Consider the following 15,641-nt stretch of genomic DNA (forward strand, 5'->3'; position numbering starts at 1 on the left):
CCACCACTATTCATAACCTGCTACCCAACCTCACCACCACTATTCATAACACATTACACAACCTCACCACCACTATTCATAACACATTACCCAACCTCACCACCACTATTCATAACACATTACCCAACCTCACCACCACTATTCATAACACATTACCCAACCTCACCACCACTATTCATAACACATTACCCAACCTCACCACCACTATTCATAACACATTACCCAACCTCACCACCACTATTCATAACCTGCTACCCAACCTCACCACCACTATTCATAACACATTACACAACCTCACCACCACTATTCATAACACATTACCCAACCTCACCACCACTATTCATAACACATTACCCAACCTCACCACCACTATTCATAACACATTACCCAACCTCACCACCACTATTCATAACACATTACCCAACCTCACCACCACTATTCATAACACATTACCCAACCTCACCACCACTATTCACTAGTAGCCTACACCTGAAGACGGACATTGTTAGATTGGCTATCAATATGAGGCTCAGGATGTTAGCAGCAGCTAATTGCTATTAAAGTTGTGCTGAGTAGACAGGAACTTGCTTTTCTTTTCTCTGGCTGTTGAAACACAGGCAGTAAATTGAAGAAAGGGGAAATGTTTTATGTCCAGTCAAACAGACAGTGTGTGAGAAAGGAGGAGTGTAATTACCTGTTTCTGGTGGAGGAGAGACATAAAGCAGACGGAGACAAAAGCATGGGACATAAACATGGGGAAGAATTTACATAGTAAAACACTCACTCACTCACTCACTCACTCACTCACTCACTCACTCACTCACTCACTCACTCACTCACACATTCCCACAAAATACACAAGTAGCGCCAGGACAAGAGATCGCTGTGTGATTGATGTTTACAACACAGGAGGTTGGTGGGACCTTAATTGGGGAGGAAGGGCTCGTGGTAACGGCTGGAGCGGAATCAGTGAGATGGTATCAAACACATCAAACACATGGTTTGACTCCATTCCAGACATTATTATGAGCCATCCTCTCCTCAGCAGCCTCCACTGATGTACAAGTAAAACATGCAGGCCTTTGTACTGAAATCTATGGTCTACTGAAGATAATATAACTGTAGTCATTTTACCTGTATCAACACACACAACCTCACCAAATATCCTCTAACATATCATAGTGAGTACCTGTGTCTACTTAGTGATCTCTGGCTCCCTCTCTGCTGCAGTTTGTTGCTGAGCTCATTGATGATGCTGGCCTTCATGCTGGATATGGGGGGGTACAGCCTCCGGCCCTCCAGGTAGGTCCCCTGGTCCCCTACTAACTGACCCTCTGACCCCCACAGAGGCTTCATCTCAGGGGTCCGGGGCCGGTCAAAGTATGGTGACGTGGGACGCCCCAAATTCTGTGTCATCCCATAACCCTCCCGTCCTCCATCGTCCTCCTCCTCTCCTTCCTCGCCCTCCTCCTCCTCTTCCTCTTCCTCCCTCCGTCTGTGTGACTGGAAGGAGGGCGGGGCGGTACCGGTCTCTCTGCGTAGTTCGGCCGCACGCCCCCCCTCCCTGAACCTGCCTGATTTGGGGTAGGTGGAGACGGCGGCTGTGGCGTTGTGCATGTCAAACGTCTGTCCGTCCAGGTAGCTCATGTACGACTCCAGGAGGTCTGCTCCTCCCGCCCTGTCTCCCTCCCCTCCTCCTCCTCCCTCCCTCCCTCTCTCCAGCCTCTCTTCCAGCCTCTCTCTGGCTCCTCCGCTCATGGCCAGGATGTTGTCCAGGTGGTGGTCACTGCTGCTGCGGCTGTCCAGCTCCTCTATCCCAGAGTCCACCACCGTCTCCTGGGACTCCCCTGCCTTGGCTGTGGGGTGAGGGTGGTGCTCCCCTATCCTGCGGCCGGCCACTGTAGAACCAGAGGGGGCTGGGTGTGTCCTGTCCTGGTGGGGCTGGACTGAGGTCCTCGTGGTGGTGGCAGCGGTGGTGGTGGTGGTGGTGGTACAGGGAGCAGTGGAAGTCAGGGCTGCAGAGCCCCGGAAGGGGCCAGAGGAGGCTGCGGTGGAGGAGATGGGAGGGGGACCACGGTAGGATGGGGAACCTGCAATGGAGTGGGGAGGAGGGGTGGGGGATGAGCTCCTATGGATGGTGGAGGGGCGACCCTGGGTGGGGGAGGAGCGACCCTGGGTGGGGGAGGAGCGACCCTGGGTGGGGGAGAAGCGACCCTGGGTGGGGGAGAAGCGACCTTTGGGAGGAGGAGTGGGGGAGGAGCGCCCATGGGAAGGAGAGGAGCGCCCGGTGTGCGTGCTGTTGTAGAGGTGGTGAGAGTGGGTCATGGCAAGGGAGGGTCTGTGAAAGGAGCTGGGTGGGGGTGGGGGGGAGACAGAGGGAGGAGGCGGGGGTCCTGTGAGCTGGAGGCTGGAGGGTGAGGGTGGAGGAAGGGGGTTGGGTGATGTCTGAGTGGGGGAGTTTCCTGACTGGGTCAGGTTGGCCACCTCACTGTCATAGGAGGTAAGGCTGGAGGTGGTAGAGTCCCCCGCCTGTGGGGAGGGTAGGGGGGTGTGGGCCGGGAACCCACTGATAAACATGTCTTTTGGAGGGGGTGGTGGGGGAGGAGGGGGAGGGGGTGGGGGCTGCTGCTGGCGTGAGGCCAGGTTGTTGATAATGGCACGGTGTGTGTAACCTGACATTCCACCCCGGTCAAAGCTGTTGGCAAACTCCAGCGGAGGGGGCAGTGGGTCAGCAAACACAAACTCATCATCCACATCCACAGAGGGGGCAGGGGGCGGCAGAACCATGAGGCCACTGCCCCCGGAACCCCCTCCCCCCTGAGGGTGAGACGGGGCGGCTGTAGCGGGGGGAGATGGAGGGGTGAGAGACAGGATGTAGCCTGCCTCACTCTCCATCCTCAGAAACGAGGCCTGGCGAGGCTGCTGGGACGACAGCTGAGGGGGCTGCTGGCTAGGGGCTGTCTGCTGCCTCATGTACCCCTCTCTGTCCCGCTCCCTTTCTCTCGACCTCTCCCTCTCTCTCGACCTCTCCCTCTGTCTTTCTTCCCTGTAGGAGGGTTGGTAGTGCTGGGACTGGTAGTGATGTGTGTGGACTGTTTTGTCCTCAGAGAAGCGCACCCTCAGCCCCTCTCTGGCCCCGCCACCCTCCCTCTCCCGCTCCCCTCCTCCCCCCTCCTCGCCCCAGCCTGCACCCCTGAGGATCCTAGGGGAAGGGGGTCGGCTGGTGGAGGAGGTGGTGGCGGCTAGGGATGAGGAGGTGACCAGGTAGGAGGAGCTGGAGGAATGGGTGGCTGAGGAAGCCGGTGTGGGTGAGGTGGCCTGGGAGGGGAATGTCACCACACTGGACATCTGTCGTACAAACTGGTGCTCGGTCCCTCTCTCCCTCCTCATCCTGCCGTCGTCCTTCAGGGCCCGCTCCCTGGCAGCCAGGGCCAGACCCAGGGGGGACGAGGGGTCCAGGACCTTTCCTGTCAGGGGGTGGATGAAGGTGGTGCCAGAGGGGACCTGCTGCCGGCTTGACGCCCCGTAGAAGTCAGCCGGAACAGACTTGGGCTGGTAGTCTGGAGCCGGGGAAGAGTACTCTGGCAGGCCGAAGGCAGGGGGCATGCTGCGGGTGTGGTGGATGAAGGTGTCCCCAGAGAACATGCCCTCGTCGATGGACTTGGAGGGCCGGAGGCGTGGGGGGGTGGCACCGGATTGGGGGCTGAACTGCTGCTGCTGAGAGGTCTGTGTCCTACCTGCCCCCCCTCCTCCTCCTCCTCCCCCTGGCCCCACCTCCTCCTCAGCAGACATGAAGATGGAGGCGCTCTTCCTGCGGGCCTCATGGAAGCGTTCCCTGTCCCGGCGGGCTGCGCCCACGATGGCCGCCCCAAACTGGCTGGTGAAGTCACTATCCTGGCCTCGGAGGGAAGGTGGTGGAGGGGCCGGGATGGAGGGAGGAGCAGGGGGTGGCGGGGCTGGGGTGGAAGGGGGTCCGTGGGGGGGTTGGGTTCTGTCGGTCTCCCCTGGGGGGGTGGGCTCAGCCTCCACACTGCTGCCCTGACTGCTGCGGCCACTGCCACTGCTGATGGAGGGGGCCTTGACTATGATGGTGGGGATGGGGATGGAGCTCTTCTCCACTGGGGCCTTGCCCCCCAGCGTGCCCTGGCCAGCCCGCAAGTCGTCCACCTTGGACTGCTTTACCAGAGGGCCCTTCCCTCTCCGCGCCCCCCCTCCTTTAGGTACTCCCTCTCCAGCCCCCCCAGCCGCACTGCGGTCTGCCCTCTGCGGCTGGCTCTGGGTGGTCTGCTGCTGCTGGGGCATCACTGTGGCACTGCCTGAAGGTGGGGCGGCGTTACTGTAGCCCCTCCTTAGACCTGCAGCCTTGCCCCCCCCCACTCCTCCTCCCCCTCCTGATCCAACAGGCTCCCCTGGGTAGCCCCCTTTCCTAGAGGCAGTCCTGCTCTGAGCGGCGTGGGCGGGGGCATTAGAGTACTGGTGCGTGTGGTCCACCCCTCCTCCTCCAGCGCCGGTACTGGGCCCCCCTGCCATTTCGCGGCCCCCGTGGGTGAAGTGCACAGACTGAGAGTAGAGCTGGTAGTGGGCTGCTGTGGAGGTGGACTGGGACACAGCCACAGAGGGCTGCTGGGAAGACTTGCCCCCTCTCCAGCCCAGCGGTGGGGCGGAGGAGAAGGGGGGGTCTGGCGGGGCGGTGGTGGGGGGCGGGGGGATGTCATCTGGGCCGGGAACCGAGAGACTTCGGGCAAACTTCATGGCCGGAGGATTGAGATGGGACTTCTCCTCTTCAGTCACCCCTGCAGTTCACCACAGACAGAGATACAAGAGAGGGATGAAAAGGACTGATGAGAGAGACTGGGGTATAGGGATGGAGGATAGACACAGAGCAGAGTGATCAGATGGGTGAGAGACTGGGGTAGAGGGATGGAGGATAGACACAGAGCAGAGTGATCAGATGGGTGAGAGACTGGGGTAGAGGGATGGAGGATAGACACAGAGCAGAGTGATCAGATGGGTGAGAGACTGGGGTAGAGGGATGGAGGATAGACACAGAGCAGAGTGATCAGATGGGTGAGAGACTGGGGTAGAGGGATGGAGGATAGACACAGAGCAGAGTGATCAGATGGGTGAGAGACTGGGGTAGAGGTGGAGGATAGACACAGAGCAGAGTGATCAGATGGGTGAGAGACTGGGGTAGAGGGATGGAGGATAGACACAGAGCAGAGTGATCAGATGGGTGAGAGACTGGGGTAGAGGGATGGAGGATAGACACAGAGCAGAGTGATCAGATGTGTGAGAGACTGGGGTATAGGGATGGAGGATAGACACAGAGCAGAGTGATCAGATGGGTGAGAGACTGGGGTATAGGGATGGAGGATAGACACAGAGCAGAGTGATCAGATGGGTGAGGGACGGGGGTATAGGGATGGAGGATAGACACAGAGCAGAGTGATCAGATGGGTGTGGGACGGGGGTAGAGGGATGGAGGATAGACACAGAGAAGAGTGATCAGATGGGTGAGAGACTGGGGTAGAGGGATGGAGGATAGACACAAAGCAGAGTGATCAGATGGGTGAGAGACTGGGGTAGAGGGATGGAGGATAGACACAGAGCAGAGTGATCAGATGGGTGAGAGACTGGGGTAGAGGGATGGAGGATAGACACAGAGCAGAGTGATCAGATGGGTGAGGGACGGGGGTAGAGGGATGGAGGATAGACACAGAGCAGAGTGATCAGATGGGTGAGGGACGGGGGTAGAGGGATGGAGGATAGACACAGAGCAGAGTGATCAGATGGGTGAGGGACTGGGGTAGAGGGATGGAGGATAGACACAGAGCAGAGTGATCAGATGGGTGAGGGACTGGGGTAGAGGGATGGAGGATAGACACAGAGCAGAGTGATCAGATGGGTGAGGGACGGGGGTAGAGGGATGGAGGATAGACACAGAGCAGAGTGATCAGATGGGTGAGGGACAGGGGTAGAGGGATGGAGGATAGACACAGAGCAGAGTGATCAGATGGGTGAGGGACTGGGGTAGAGGGATGGAGGATAGACACAGAGCAGAGTGATCAGATGGGTGAGGGACTGGGGTAGAGGGATGGAGGATAGACACAGAGCAGAGTGATCAGATGGGTGAGGGACTGGGGTAGAGGGATGGAGGATAGACACAGAGCAGAGTGATCAGATGGGTGAGGGACTGGGGTAGAGGGATGGAGGATAGACACATAGCAGAGTGATCAGATGGGTGAGAGACTGGGGTATAGGGATGGAGGATAGACACAGAGCAGAGTGATCAGATGGGTGAGGGACTGGGGTAGAGGGATGGAGGATAGACACAGAGCAGAGTGATCAGATGGGTGAGGGACTGGGGTAGAGGGATGGAGGATAGACACAGAGCAGAGTGATCAGATGGGTGAGGGACAGGGGTATAGGGATGGAGAATAGACACAGAGCAGAGTGATCAGATGGGTGAGGGACTGGGGTATAGGGATGGAGGATAGACACAGAGCAGAGTGATCAGATGGGTGAGAGACTGGGGTATAGGGATGGAGGATAGACACAGAGCAGAGTGATCAGATGGGTGAGAGATGGGGTAGAGGGATGGAGGATAGACACAGAGCAGAGTGATCAGATGGGTGAGGGACTGGGGTAGAGGAATGGAGGATAGACACAGAGCAGAGTGATGAGATGGGTGAGGGACTGGGGTAGAGGGATGGAGGATAGACACAGAGCAGAGTGATCAGATGGGTGAGGGACTGAGGTAGAGGGATGGAGGATAGACACAGAGCAGAGTGATCAGATGGGTGAGGGACTGGGGTAGAGGGATGGAGGATAGACACAGAGCAGAGTGATCAGATGGGTGAGAGACTGAGGTAGAGGGATGGAGGATAGACACAGAGCAGAGTGATCAGATGGGTGAGAGATGGGGTAGAGGGATGGAGGATAGACACAGAGCAGAGTGATCAGATGGGTGAGAGATGGGGTAGAGGGATGGAGGATAGACACAGAGCAGAGTGAACAGATGGGTGAGAGACTGAGGTAGAGGGATGGAGGATAGACACAGAGCAGAGTGATCAGATGGGTGAGAGACTGGGGTATAGGGATGAAGGATAGACACAGAGCAGAGTGATCAGATGGGTGAGAGATGGGGTAGAGGGATGGAGGATAGACACAGAGCAGAGTGATCAGATGGGTGAGAGATGGGGTAGAGGGATGGAGGATAGACACAGAGCAGAATGAACAGATGGGTGAGAGACTGAGGTAGAGGGATGGAGGATAGACACAGAGCAGAGTGATCAGATGGGTGAGGGACGGGTAGAGGGATGGAGGATAGACACAGAGTGATCAGATGGGTGAGAGACGGGGTAGAGGGATGGAGGATAGACACAGAGTGATCAGATGGGTGAGGGACGGGGTAGAGGGATGGAGGATAGACACAGAGTGATTAGATGGGTGAGAGACGGGGTAGAGGGATGGTACAGAGAAAATACTGCTGAACAAAAGAACAGATGATTAATGTGGGAGGCTGTCTGTCTGTCTCTGTAACTGCCTGTCTGTCTAATTGTCAGGCGGTCCTCTCATTCATCTGTAAGTCTGTCTGTCTAATTGTCAGGCGGTCCTCTCATTCATCTGTAAGTCTGTCTGTCTAATTGTCAGGCGGTCCTCTCATTCATCTGTAAGTCTGTCTGTCTAATTGTCAGGCGGTCCTCTCATTCATCTGTAAGCCTGTCTGTCTAATTGTCAGGCGGTCCTCTCATTCATCTGTAAGCCTGTCTGTCTAATTGTCAGACGGTCCTCTCATTCATCTGTAAGTCTGTTTGTCTAATTGTCAGGCGGTCCTCTCATTCATCTGTAAGTCTGTCTGTCTAATTGTCAGGCGGTCCTCTCATTCATCTGTAAGCCTGTCTGTCTAATTGTCAGACGGTCCTCTCATTCATCTGTAAGTCTGTCTGTCTAATTGTCAGGCGGTCCTCTCATTCATCTGTAAGTCTGTCTGTCTAATTGTCAGGCGGTCCTCTCATTCATCTGTAAGTCTGTCTGTCTAATTGTCAGACGGTCCTCTCATTCATCTGTAAGTCTGTCTGTCTAATTGTCAGGCGGTCCTCTCATTCATCTGTAAGTCTGTCTGTCTAATTGTCAGGCGGTCCTCTCATTCATCTGTAAGTCTGTCTGTCTAATTGTCAGGCGGTCCTCTCATTCATCTGTAAGTCTGTCTGTCTAATTGTCAGGCGGTCCTCTCATTCATCTGTAAGTCTGTCTGTCTAATTGTCAGGCGGTCCTCTCATTCATCTGTAGGTCTGTCTGTCTAATTGTCAGGCGGTCCTCTCATTCATCTGTAAGCCTGTCTGTCTAATTGTCAGGCGGTCCTCTCATTCATCTGTAAGTCTGTCTGTCTAATTGTCAGGCGGTCTTCTCATTCATCTGTAAGCCTGTCTGTCTAATTGTCAGGCGGTCCTCTCATTCATCTGTAAGTCTGTCTGTCTAATTGTCAGGCGGTCCTCTCATTCATCTGTAAGCCTGTCTGTCTAATTGTCAGGCGGTCCTCTCATTCATCTGTAAGTCTGTCTGTCTAATTGTCAGGCGGTCCTCTCATTCATCTGTAAGTCTGTCTGTCTAATTGTCAGGCGGTCCTCTCATTCATCTGTAAGTCTGTCTGTCTAATTGTCAGGCGGTCCTCTCATTCATCTGTAAGTCTGTCTGTCTAATTGTCAGGCGGTCCTCTCATTCATCTTAAAGCCTGTCTGTCCTCTAGCAGAGATGATGACCAACAATATCATTCTGTATGTACTGGTAAAAGTACAGCAACGGTCATTTGCCAACAGGGTGAGATGTTATACCGCCTTTTACTTGGCGAGTCACAGGAGAAGTCCATCGTCTTTAGCTGTGTCACATTCAACCACAGTTCCAGCTTCTGTGATGAACAGCTCCTAGAAACAGTGTATCAGCCTACAAACATTTTAGTACAGTACAACACATATAAACTGCTATTCTCCACAGCAGAAGCATACTACAACATGAACCAGGACATAGACAGAACAGTCAGACTAGAAGCACATGGTATGCTACAGCTGCAGACAGTGTTACAGCACAGGCCTTTAAGAGTCTAGAGGACAGACAGACGGACAGGCCGGCCAGAGGGCCTGCCAGACAGACAGCCTCACCGATGGATTTCTGTCGCAGCATACCGTGTGGAGGGGCGTGGCCTGATGTGAAGTGGGCGCGGTCATAGCCCAGCCCGGTCATCCCCATTTCTGACTGGTCGTAATTTGGCTGCACAGCAAGAGAGGGAAGAGGGACAATGAGGACAATGTTCAGAAAGGATAGAACATATATAACAGAATACACTTTGCAGACTGTGGTACTGTAAGTGAATAAAATAGCTTCAATATTAATGAAAGAGTTGTCAATTACTTGTAAAATAGTTCCTATCTAGTAGTATAGTAGCTTAGGCAGTCAAATCAATCATATTTGTATGGGTGTTGCATCAAGCTAACCCACTGAATGACATTATGTAGCATCTCCTAAAGATGTGGGTGTTACCATAGGAACACTACAGGACAAACTGTTCCTCTCAACCTCATGACAGGTGATCTCACTAGTGAACACGAGCGCCAGCACACGCAACGCCGACACACACACCTCATTGGCGTAAAAGGAGCCCCGGCTCCTGTCTCTCCTTGCCCCCTGACCCCGCGTCCCTTGCCCCTCATTGGTGCTGATTGTCTGCTGAGCTGCTGCCAGGATCTCATCTAGCTTATCTGAGAGACAGTGAGAAAGAGAGAGTGGTGGAGAGAGAGAAAGACAGAGAGAGAGAGACGGAGAGAGATGGAGAGAGAGAGACAGAGAGTGAGAGAGACGGAGAGAGAGAGAGAGACGGAGAGAGAGAGAGCGAGATGGAGAGAGAGATGGAGAGAGAGATGGAGAGAGAGAGAGAAAGACAGAGAGAGATGGAGAGAGAGAGACGGAGAGAGAGAGAGGCGGAGAGTGAGAGAGACGGAGAGAGATGAGAGAGAGAGAGAGAGAGAGCAAGTGGTATAGAGTTAGAGAAGAGGATGCGACAGAGTGGAAGAGGGAAAGGGTGAGGGGAGAGGGTCAAATCAAACCAACAAACACTCCACCACACATCCACCCACTGAGGGGGAATTTATTGATATGTGAAAAATAAAGCCCGGCTATTCCCCTGATGCTGTACATGCATATGAAGTCTCTTACTCAAAGCCATCTGATAGACTGTCCTCTTCTTCTCTGTAACTTGTGAAGTCTCGAATTCTGAAAGGATACGGAAAAACTCAGTAAGCTGACTGAATGCTAACTGGCTAGCAGAGACGTTTGCAGTTTTAACAGATAAAAACACAAAGCATAAAAGGAGTTTGTGATTTGTACCTGAATTCTTTTTCCAGGGGGTAGCAGCTGAGGACAAAGCAAAGGCAGACGTTAACTTTGGCACTGGAGTTACTGTAACACCATCACTTGAGTTACTGTAACACCATCACTTGAGTTACTGTAACACCATCACTTGAGTTACTGTAACACCATCACTTGAGTTACTGTAACACCATCACTTGAGATACTGTAACACCATCACTTGAGTTACTGTAACACCATCACTTGAGTTACTGTAACACCATCACTTGAGTTACTGTAACACCATCACTTGAGTTACTGTAACACCATCACTTGACTTACTGTAACACCATCACTTGAGTTACTGTAACACCATCACTTGACTTACTGTAACACCATCACTTGACTTACTGTAACACCATCACTTGAGTTACTGTAACACCATCACTTGAGTTACTGTAACACCATCACTTGACTTACTGTAACACCATCACTTGACTTACTGTAACACCATCACTTGAGTTACTGTAACACCATCACTTGAGTTACTGTAACACCATCACTTGAATTACTGTAACACCATCACTTGAGTTACTGTAACACCATCACTTGACTTACTGTAACATCATCATAGTAAGTAATACCTATATTCCTATGTGTGCTGCAATCAGAGATGCCTGTGTCCTCTTTGTGACACACACACACACACACACACACACAAATGTCTCACCTCTCTCCACTGTGACGCGTCCCCACCACAGGAAAGTGCAGTGAGTTGAGAGGAAAGACAGAGGTTAAAACAGAGTAGTGGGGCGTGAGTAGACCACAGGGTTCTACAGACGGGTTTAGAGAGTAGTGGAGCGTGAGTAGACCACAGGGTTCTACAGACGGGTTTAGAGAGTAGTGGAGCGTGAGTAGACCACAGGGTTCTACAGACGGGTTTAGAGAGTAGTGGGGCGTGAGTAGACCACAGGGTTCTACAGACGGGTTTAGAGAGTAGTGGGGCGTGAGTAGACCACAGGGTTCTACAGACGGGTTTAGAGAGTAGTGGGGCGTGAGTAGACCACAGGGTTCTACAGACGGGTTTAGAGAGTAGTGGAGCGTGAGTAGACCACAGGGTTCTACAGACGGGTTTAGAGAGTAGTGGAGCGTGAGTAGACCACAGGGTTCTACAGACGGGTTTAGAGAGTAGTGGAGCGTGAATAGACCACAGGGTTCTACAGACGGGTTTAGAGAGTAGTGGAGCGTGAGTAGACCACAGGGTTCTACAGACGGGTTTAGAGAGTAGTGGAGCGTGAGTAGACCACAGGGTTCTACAGACGGGTTTAGAGAGTAGTGGAGCGTGAGTAGACCACAGGGTTCTACAGACGGGTTTAGAGAGTAGTGGAGCGTGAGTAGACCACAGAGTTCTACAGACGGGTTTAGAGAGTAGTGGAGAGTGAGTAGACCACAGGGTTCTACAGACGGGTTTAGAGAGTAGTGGGGCGTGAGTAGACCACAGGGTTCTACAGACAGGTTTAGAGAGTAGGGGAACATGAGTAGACCACAGGGTTCTACAGACAGGTTTAGAGAGTAGTGGAGCGTGAGTAGACCACAGGGTTCTAAAGACGGGTTTAGAGAGTAGTGGAGCGTGAGTAGACCACAGGGTTCTAAAGACGGGTTTAGAGAGTAGTGGAGCGTGAGTAGACCACAGGGTTCTACAGACAGGTTTAGAGAGTAGCGGAGCGTGAGTAGACCACAGGGTTCTACAGATGGGTTTAGAGAGTAGTGGAGCGTGAGTAGACCACAGGGTTCTACAGACGGGTTTAGAGAGTAGTAGAGCGTGAGTAGACCACAGGGTTCTACAGACGGGTTTAGAGAGTAGTGGAGCGTGAGTAGACCACAGGGTTCTACAGACGGGTTTAGAGAGTAGTGGAGCATGAGTAGACCACAGGGTTCTACAGGCAGGTTTAGAGAGTAGTGGAGCGTGAGTAGACCACAGGGTTCTACAGACGGGTTTAGAGAGTAGTGGGGCGTGAGTAGACCACAGGGTTCTACAGACGGGTTTAGAGAGGGGTTCAGACAGACCTCTGTGACTGTGTGAGCTTGTGTATTGTGGGGACCCCGTTTTTAGAGGTGGTGAGTGGGAGGAAAGTAGTCTGGTTTAGTGTTTTGTTAAAATGTCTTAAATGTTAGCTGAATGATGTTCGGGTCATTTCAGACACACCAAATCATTCAGTTTAGAAAACAACAGTGTGTGTAATAACTGTTGAACAACGTTCCAGTAATAAGAAAGATAGCAGACTGTCATTAGCCTTGTAATCGATGCTTAGGCTACTGCTTTAGAAGTGAAACGTGCTGTTAAAACTACGCTGAACAACTCAGGTAAGTGTGTGATATCATTTCCCTGTTGATGCTGGTGCTATCGTGCAGCGTGACCTCCAGGTGAACTGGGACACTGCACCAAACATAGAGGTGAGACAGTTTAATGGGCATTGTCAGAGGTAGCTATATTCATTCATGGCATTAGAATAAGCATATGGCTCAGGCTGATATGACTCCCTCACACATTCTGCTCCTGAAACCTTTAGGGAATGTGCATATGGAATGAGGAGCAGAAGTTGATGCATAAAGAACAGTTGCGGGACAGACTTTTATATGAAAAGACATGTTTGTTTATGAAGATTAAATGAAACAAATATATCTACTGTATGGTTCTACATTAAATATGGAGAGTATAGTTGCATTATCAGCCTGGACAGGGGCCATGTATGTGTGGGGTTATACAGTAGATATACTGCTATTACAGCATTAAGGTGTGTGTAGTAGTGGGACGAGGGGTTGCAGCATTAGTGTAGTGTAGGTTTGGGATGTTCCATACTATAGGGGTAGTGATCATTGGTTTACAGGTGGGGGGAGATCAGGGCAGGGCAGGGGGGGTCTGTGGGGTGGCTGCTCATGCTGTGTGTCAATTAGTCAGTCAGGGGTTTGGATGAGGTGATGAGGGGTTAGTCAGGGGTTTGGACCACAGAGAGGGGTGATGGGGGATTGTCAGGGGTTTGGACCACAGCCAGAGGGGTGATGGGGAGATAGTAGGGGTTTGGACCACAGAGAGGGGTGTTGGGGGGATAGTCAGGGGTTTGGACCACAGATAGGGGTGATGAGGGGATAGTCAGGGGTTTGGACCACAGAGAGGGGTGATGGGGAGATAGTAGGGGTTTGGACCACAGAGAGGGGTGTTGGGGGGATAGTCAGGGGTTTGGACCACAGATAGGGGTGATGAGGGGATAGTCAGGGGTTTGGACCACAGAGAGGGGTGTTGGGGGGATAGTCAGGGGTTTGCACCACAGAGAGGGGTGTTGGGGGGATAGTCAGGGGTTTTAACCACAGAGAGGGGTGTTGGGGGGATAGTCAGGGGTTTGGACCACAGAGAGGGGTGTTGGAGGGATAGTCAGGGGTTTGGACCACAGAGAGGGGTGTTGGGGGGATAGTCAGGGGTTTGGACCACAGAGAGGGGTGATGAGGGGATAGTCAGGGGTTTGGACCACAGAGAGGAGTGATGAGGGGATAGTCAGGGGTTTGGACCACAGAGAGGGGTGTTGGGGGGATAGTCAGGGGTTTTAACCACAGAGAGGGGTGTTGGGGGGGTAGTCAGGGGGTTGGACCACAGAGAGGGGTGTTGGGGGGATAGTCAGGGGTTTTAACCACAGAGAGGGGTGTTGGGGGGATAGTCAGGGGTATGGACCACAGAGAGGGGTGTTGGAGGGATAGTCAGGGGTTTGGACCACAGAGAGGGGTGTTGGGGGGATAGTCAGGGGTTTTAACCACAGAGAGGGGTGTTGGGGGGATAGTCAGGGGTTTGCACCACAGAGAGGGGTGTTGGGGGGATAGTCAGGGTTTTGAACCACAGAGAGGGGTGTTGGGGGGATAGTCAGAGGTTTTAACCACAGAGAGGGGTGTTGGGGGGATAGTCAGGGGTTTGGACCACAGAGAGGGGTGTTGGGGGGATAGTCAGGGGTTTGAACCACAGAGAGGGGTGATGAGGGGATAGTCAGGGGTTTGGACCACAGAGAGGAGTGATGAGGGGATAGTCAGGGGTTTGGACCACAGAGAGGAGTGATGAGGGGATAGTCAGGGGTTTGGACCACAGAGAGGGGTGTTGGGGGGATAGTCAGGGGTTTGGACCACAGAGAGGGGTGTTGGGGGGATAGTCAGGGGTACAGTAAGCTAGTAGTTACCCAACCATCTGGATCTTATCCTGGCTCTGCACTAGAGGAGATAATAAGCTGTGTGTATTGAGGACAGGAGTAATGTCCCAGCAGACTGGCTTGTAAGGGAGAGGGACATATGGGAGTCTGTTGGAATGAGCTGGAATCTGACCTAGGATCAGATAGGAAATACTCAGAGGCTCCCGCTTGCCTCTCATATTATCTGCTCCCATAAATCATCATCATGGGGGAAGTGAGCATGCTCAGTAGAGACCGCAGCAGCATCTACAGTAGTCTCCCTCAGAGTGACACCCACCCCCTGCAGTGTTACCCTGGCAACAACACACTCAGCCAGGGTAGGTGTGTTTGTGGAGACGTGGGACTGGTCTGGGGGTGCGGGGGTTATGGGGCTGGGGGGTGCAGGGGGTAAAAGGGGGCGCAGTGAAAAGGATCAGGGGGTGGGTGGGGTCATTGTTTGAGGGGTTACCTGTAGTGGGGGTGCTGGAAGTGACAGTGTGGAACCTCTGAAAGAACAGTGAAATGCATTGAGACTCTCATCCATGTTGGTACCCTAACAATGCTGTCACCATTAAGGTTCTGACACCTTTCCCTGGACACTCAGACAGTACATCACAGTGTCACTTCTCTGCCTCTCTTGCTTCCCCTCCTGTTCTTCCCTCTGTCCATCACAGCCCACCTCTCTGTGACTTTGTATCCCCTTTCCTTCCCTCTGTCCATCACAGCCACCTCTCTGTGACTTTGTATCCCCTTTCCTTCCCTCTGTCCATCACAGCCCACCTCTCTGTGACTTTGTATCCCCTTTCCTTCCCTCTGTCCATCACAGCCCACCTCTCTGTGACTTTGTATCCCCTTTCCTTCCCTCTGTCCATCACAGCCCACCTCTCTGTGACTTTGTATCCCCTTTCCTTCCCTCTGTCCATCACAGCCCACCTCTCTGTGACTTTGTATCCCCTTTCCTTCCCTCTGTCCATCACAGCCCACCTCTCTGTGACTTTGTATCCCCTTTCCTTCCCTCTGTCCATCACAGCCCACCTCTCTGTGACTTTGTATCCCCTTTCCTTTCCTCTGTCCATCACAGCCCACCTCTCTGTG

General features: G+C 53.0%; 1 protein-coding gene across 4 annotated transcripts in view; it reads right to left on the reverse strand.

Annotated features, from left to right (window-relative positions):
* shank1 (SH3 and multiple ankyrin repeat domains 1) overlaps positions 1-15,641 on the reverse strand; it is a 40,154-nt gene that overhangs the window by 7,863 nt on the left and 16,650 nt on the right. The window contains exons 9-15 of one of the 4 annotated variants that reach the window (XM_031834777.1): positions 11,072-11,080; positions 10,381-10,407; positions 10,210-10,266; positions 9,637-9,755; positions 9,183-9,267; positions 1,190-4,793; positions 695-700 (exon numbers count right to left, since the gene is read on the reverse strand). In XM_031834777.1, the coding sequence (XP_031690637.1) occupies positions 695-700; positions 1,190-4,793; positions 9,183-9,267; positions 9,637-9,755; positions 10,210-10,266; positions 10,381-10,407; positions 11,072-11,080 (3,907 nt within the window). Of the gene's footprint in view, positions 1-694; positions 701-1,189; positions 4,794-9,158; positions 9,268-9,636; positions 9,756-10,209; positions 10,267-10,380; positions 10,408-11,071; positions 11,081-15,641 lie in introns of all 4 variants that reach the window. The other 3 variants (XM_031834774.1, XM_031834776.1, XM_031834775.1) reach the window with 3 other exon arrangements.

The sequence above is a fragment of the Oncorhynchus kisutch genome, linkage group LG10, assembly GCF_002021735.2.
Source record: "Oncorhynchus kisutch isolate 150728-3 linkage group LG10, Okis_V2, whole genome shotgun sequence".
Taxonomy (NCBI): domain Eukaryota; kingdom Metazoa; phylum Chordata; class Actinopteri; order Salmoniformes; family Salmonidae; genus Oncorhynchus; species Oncorhynchus kisutch.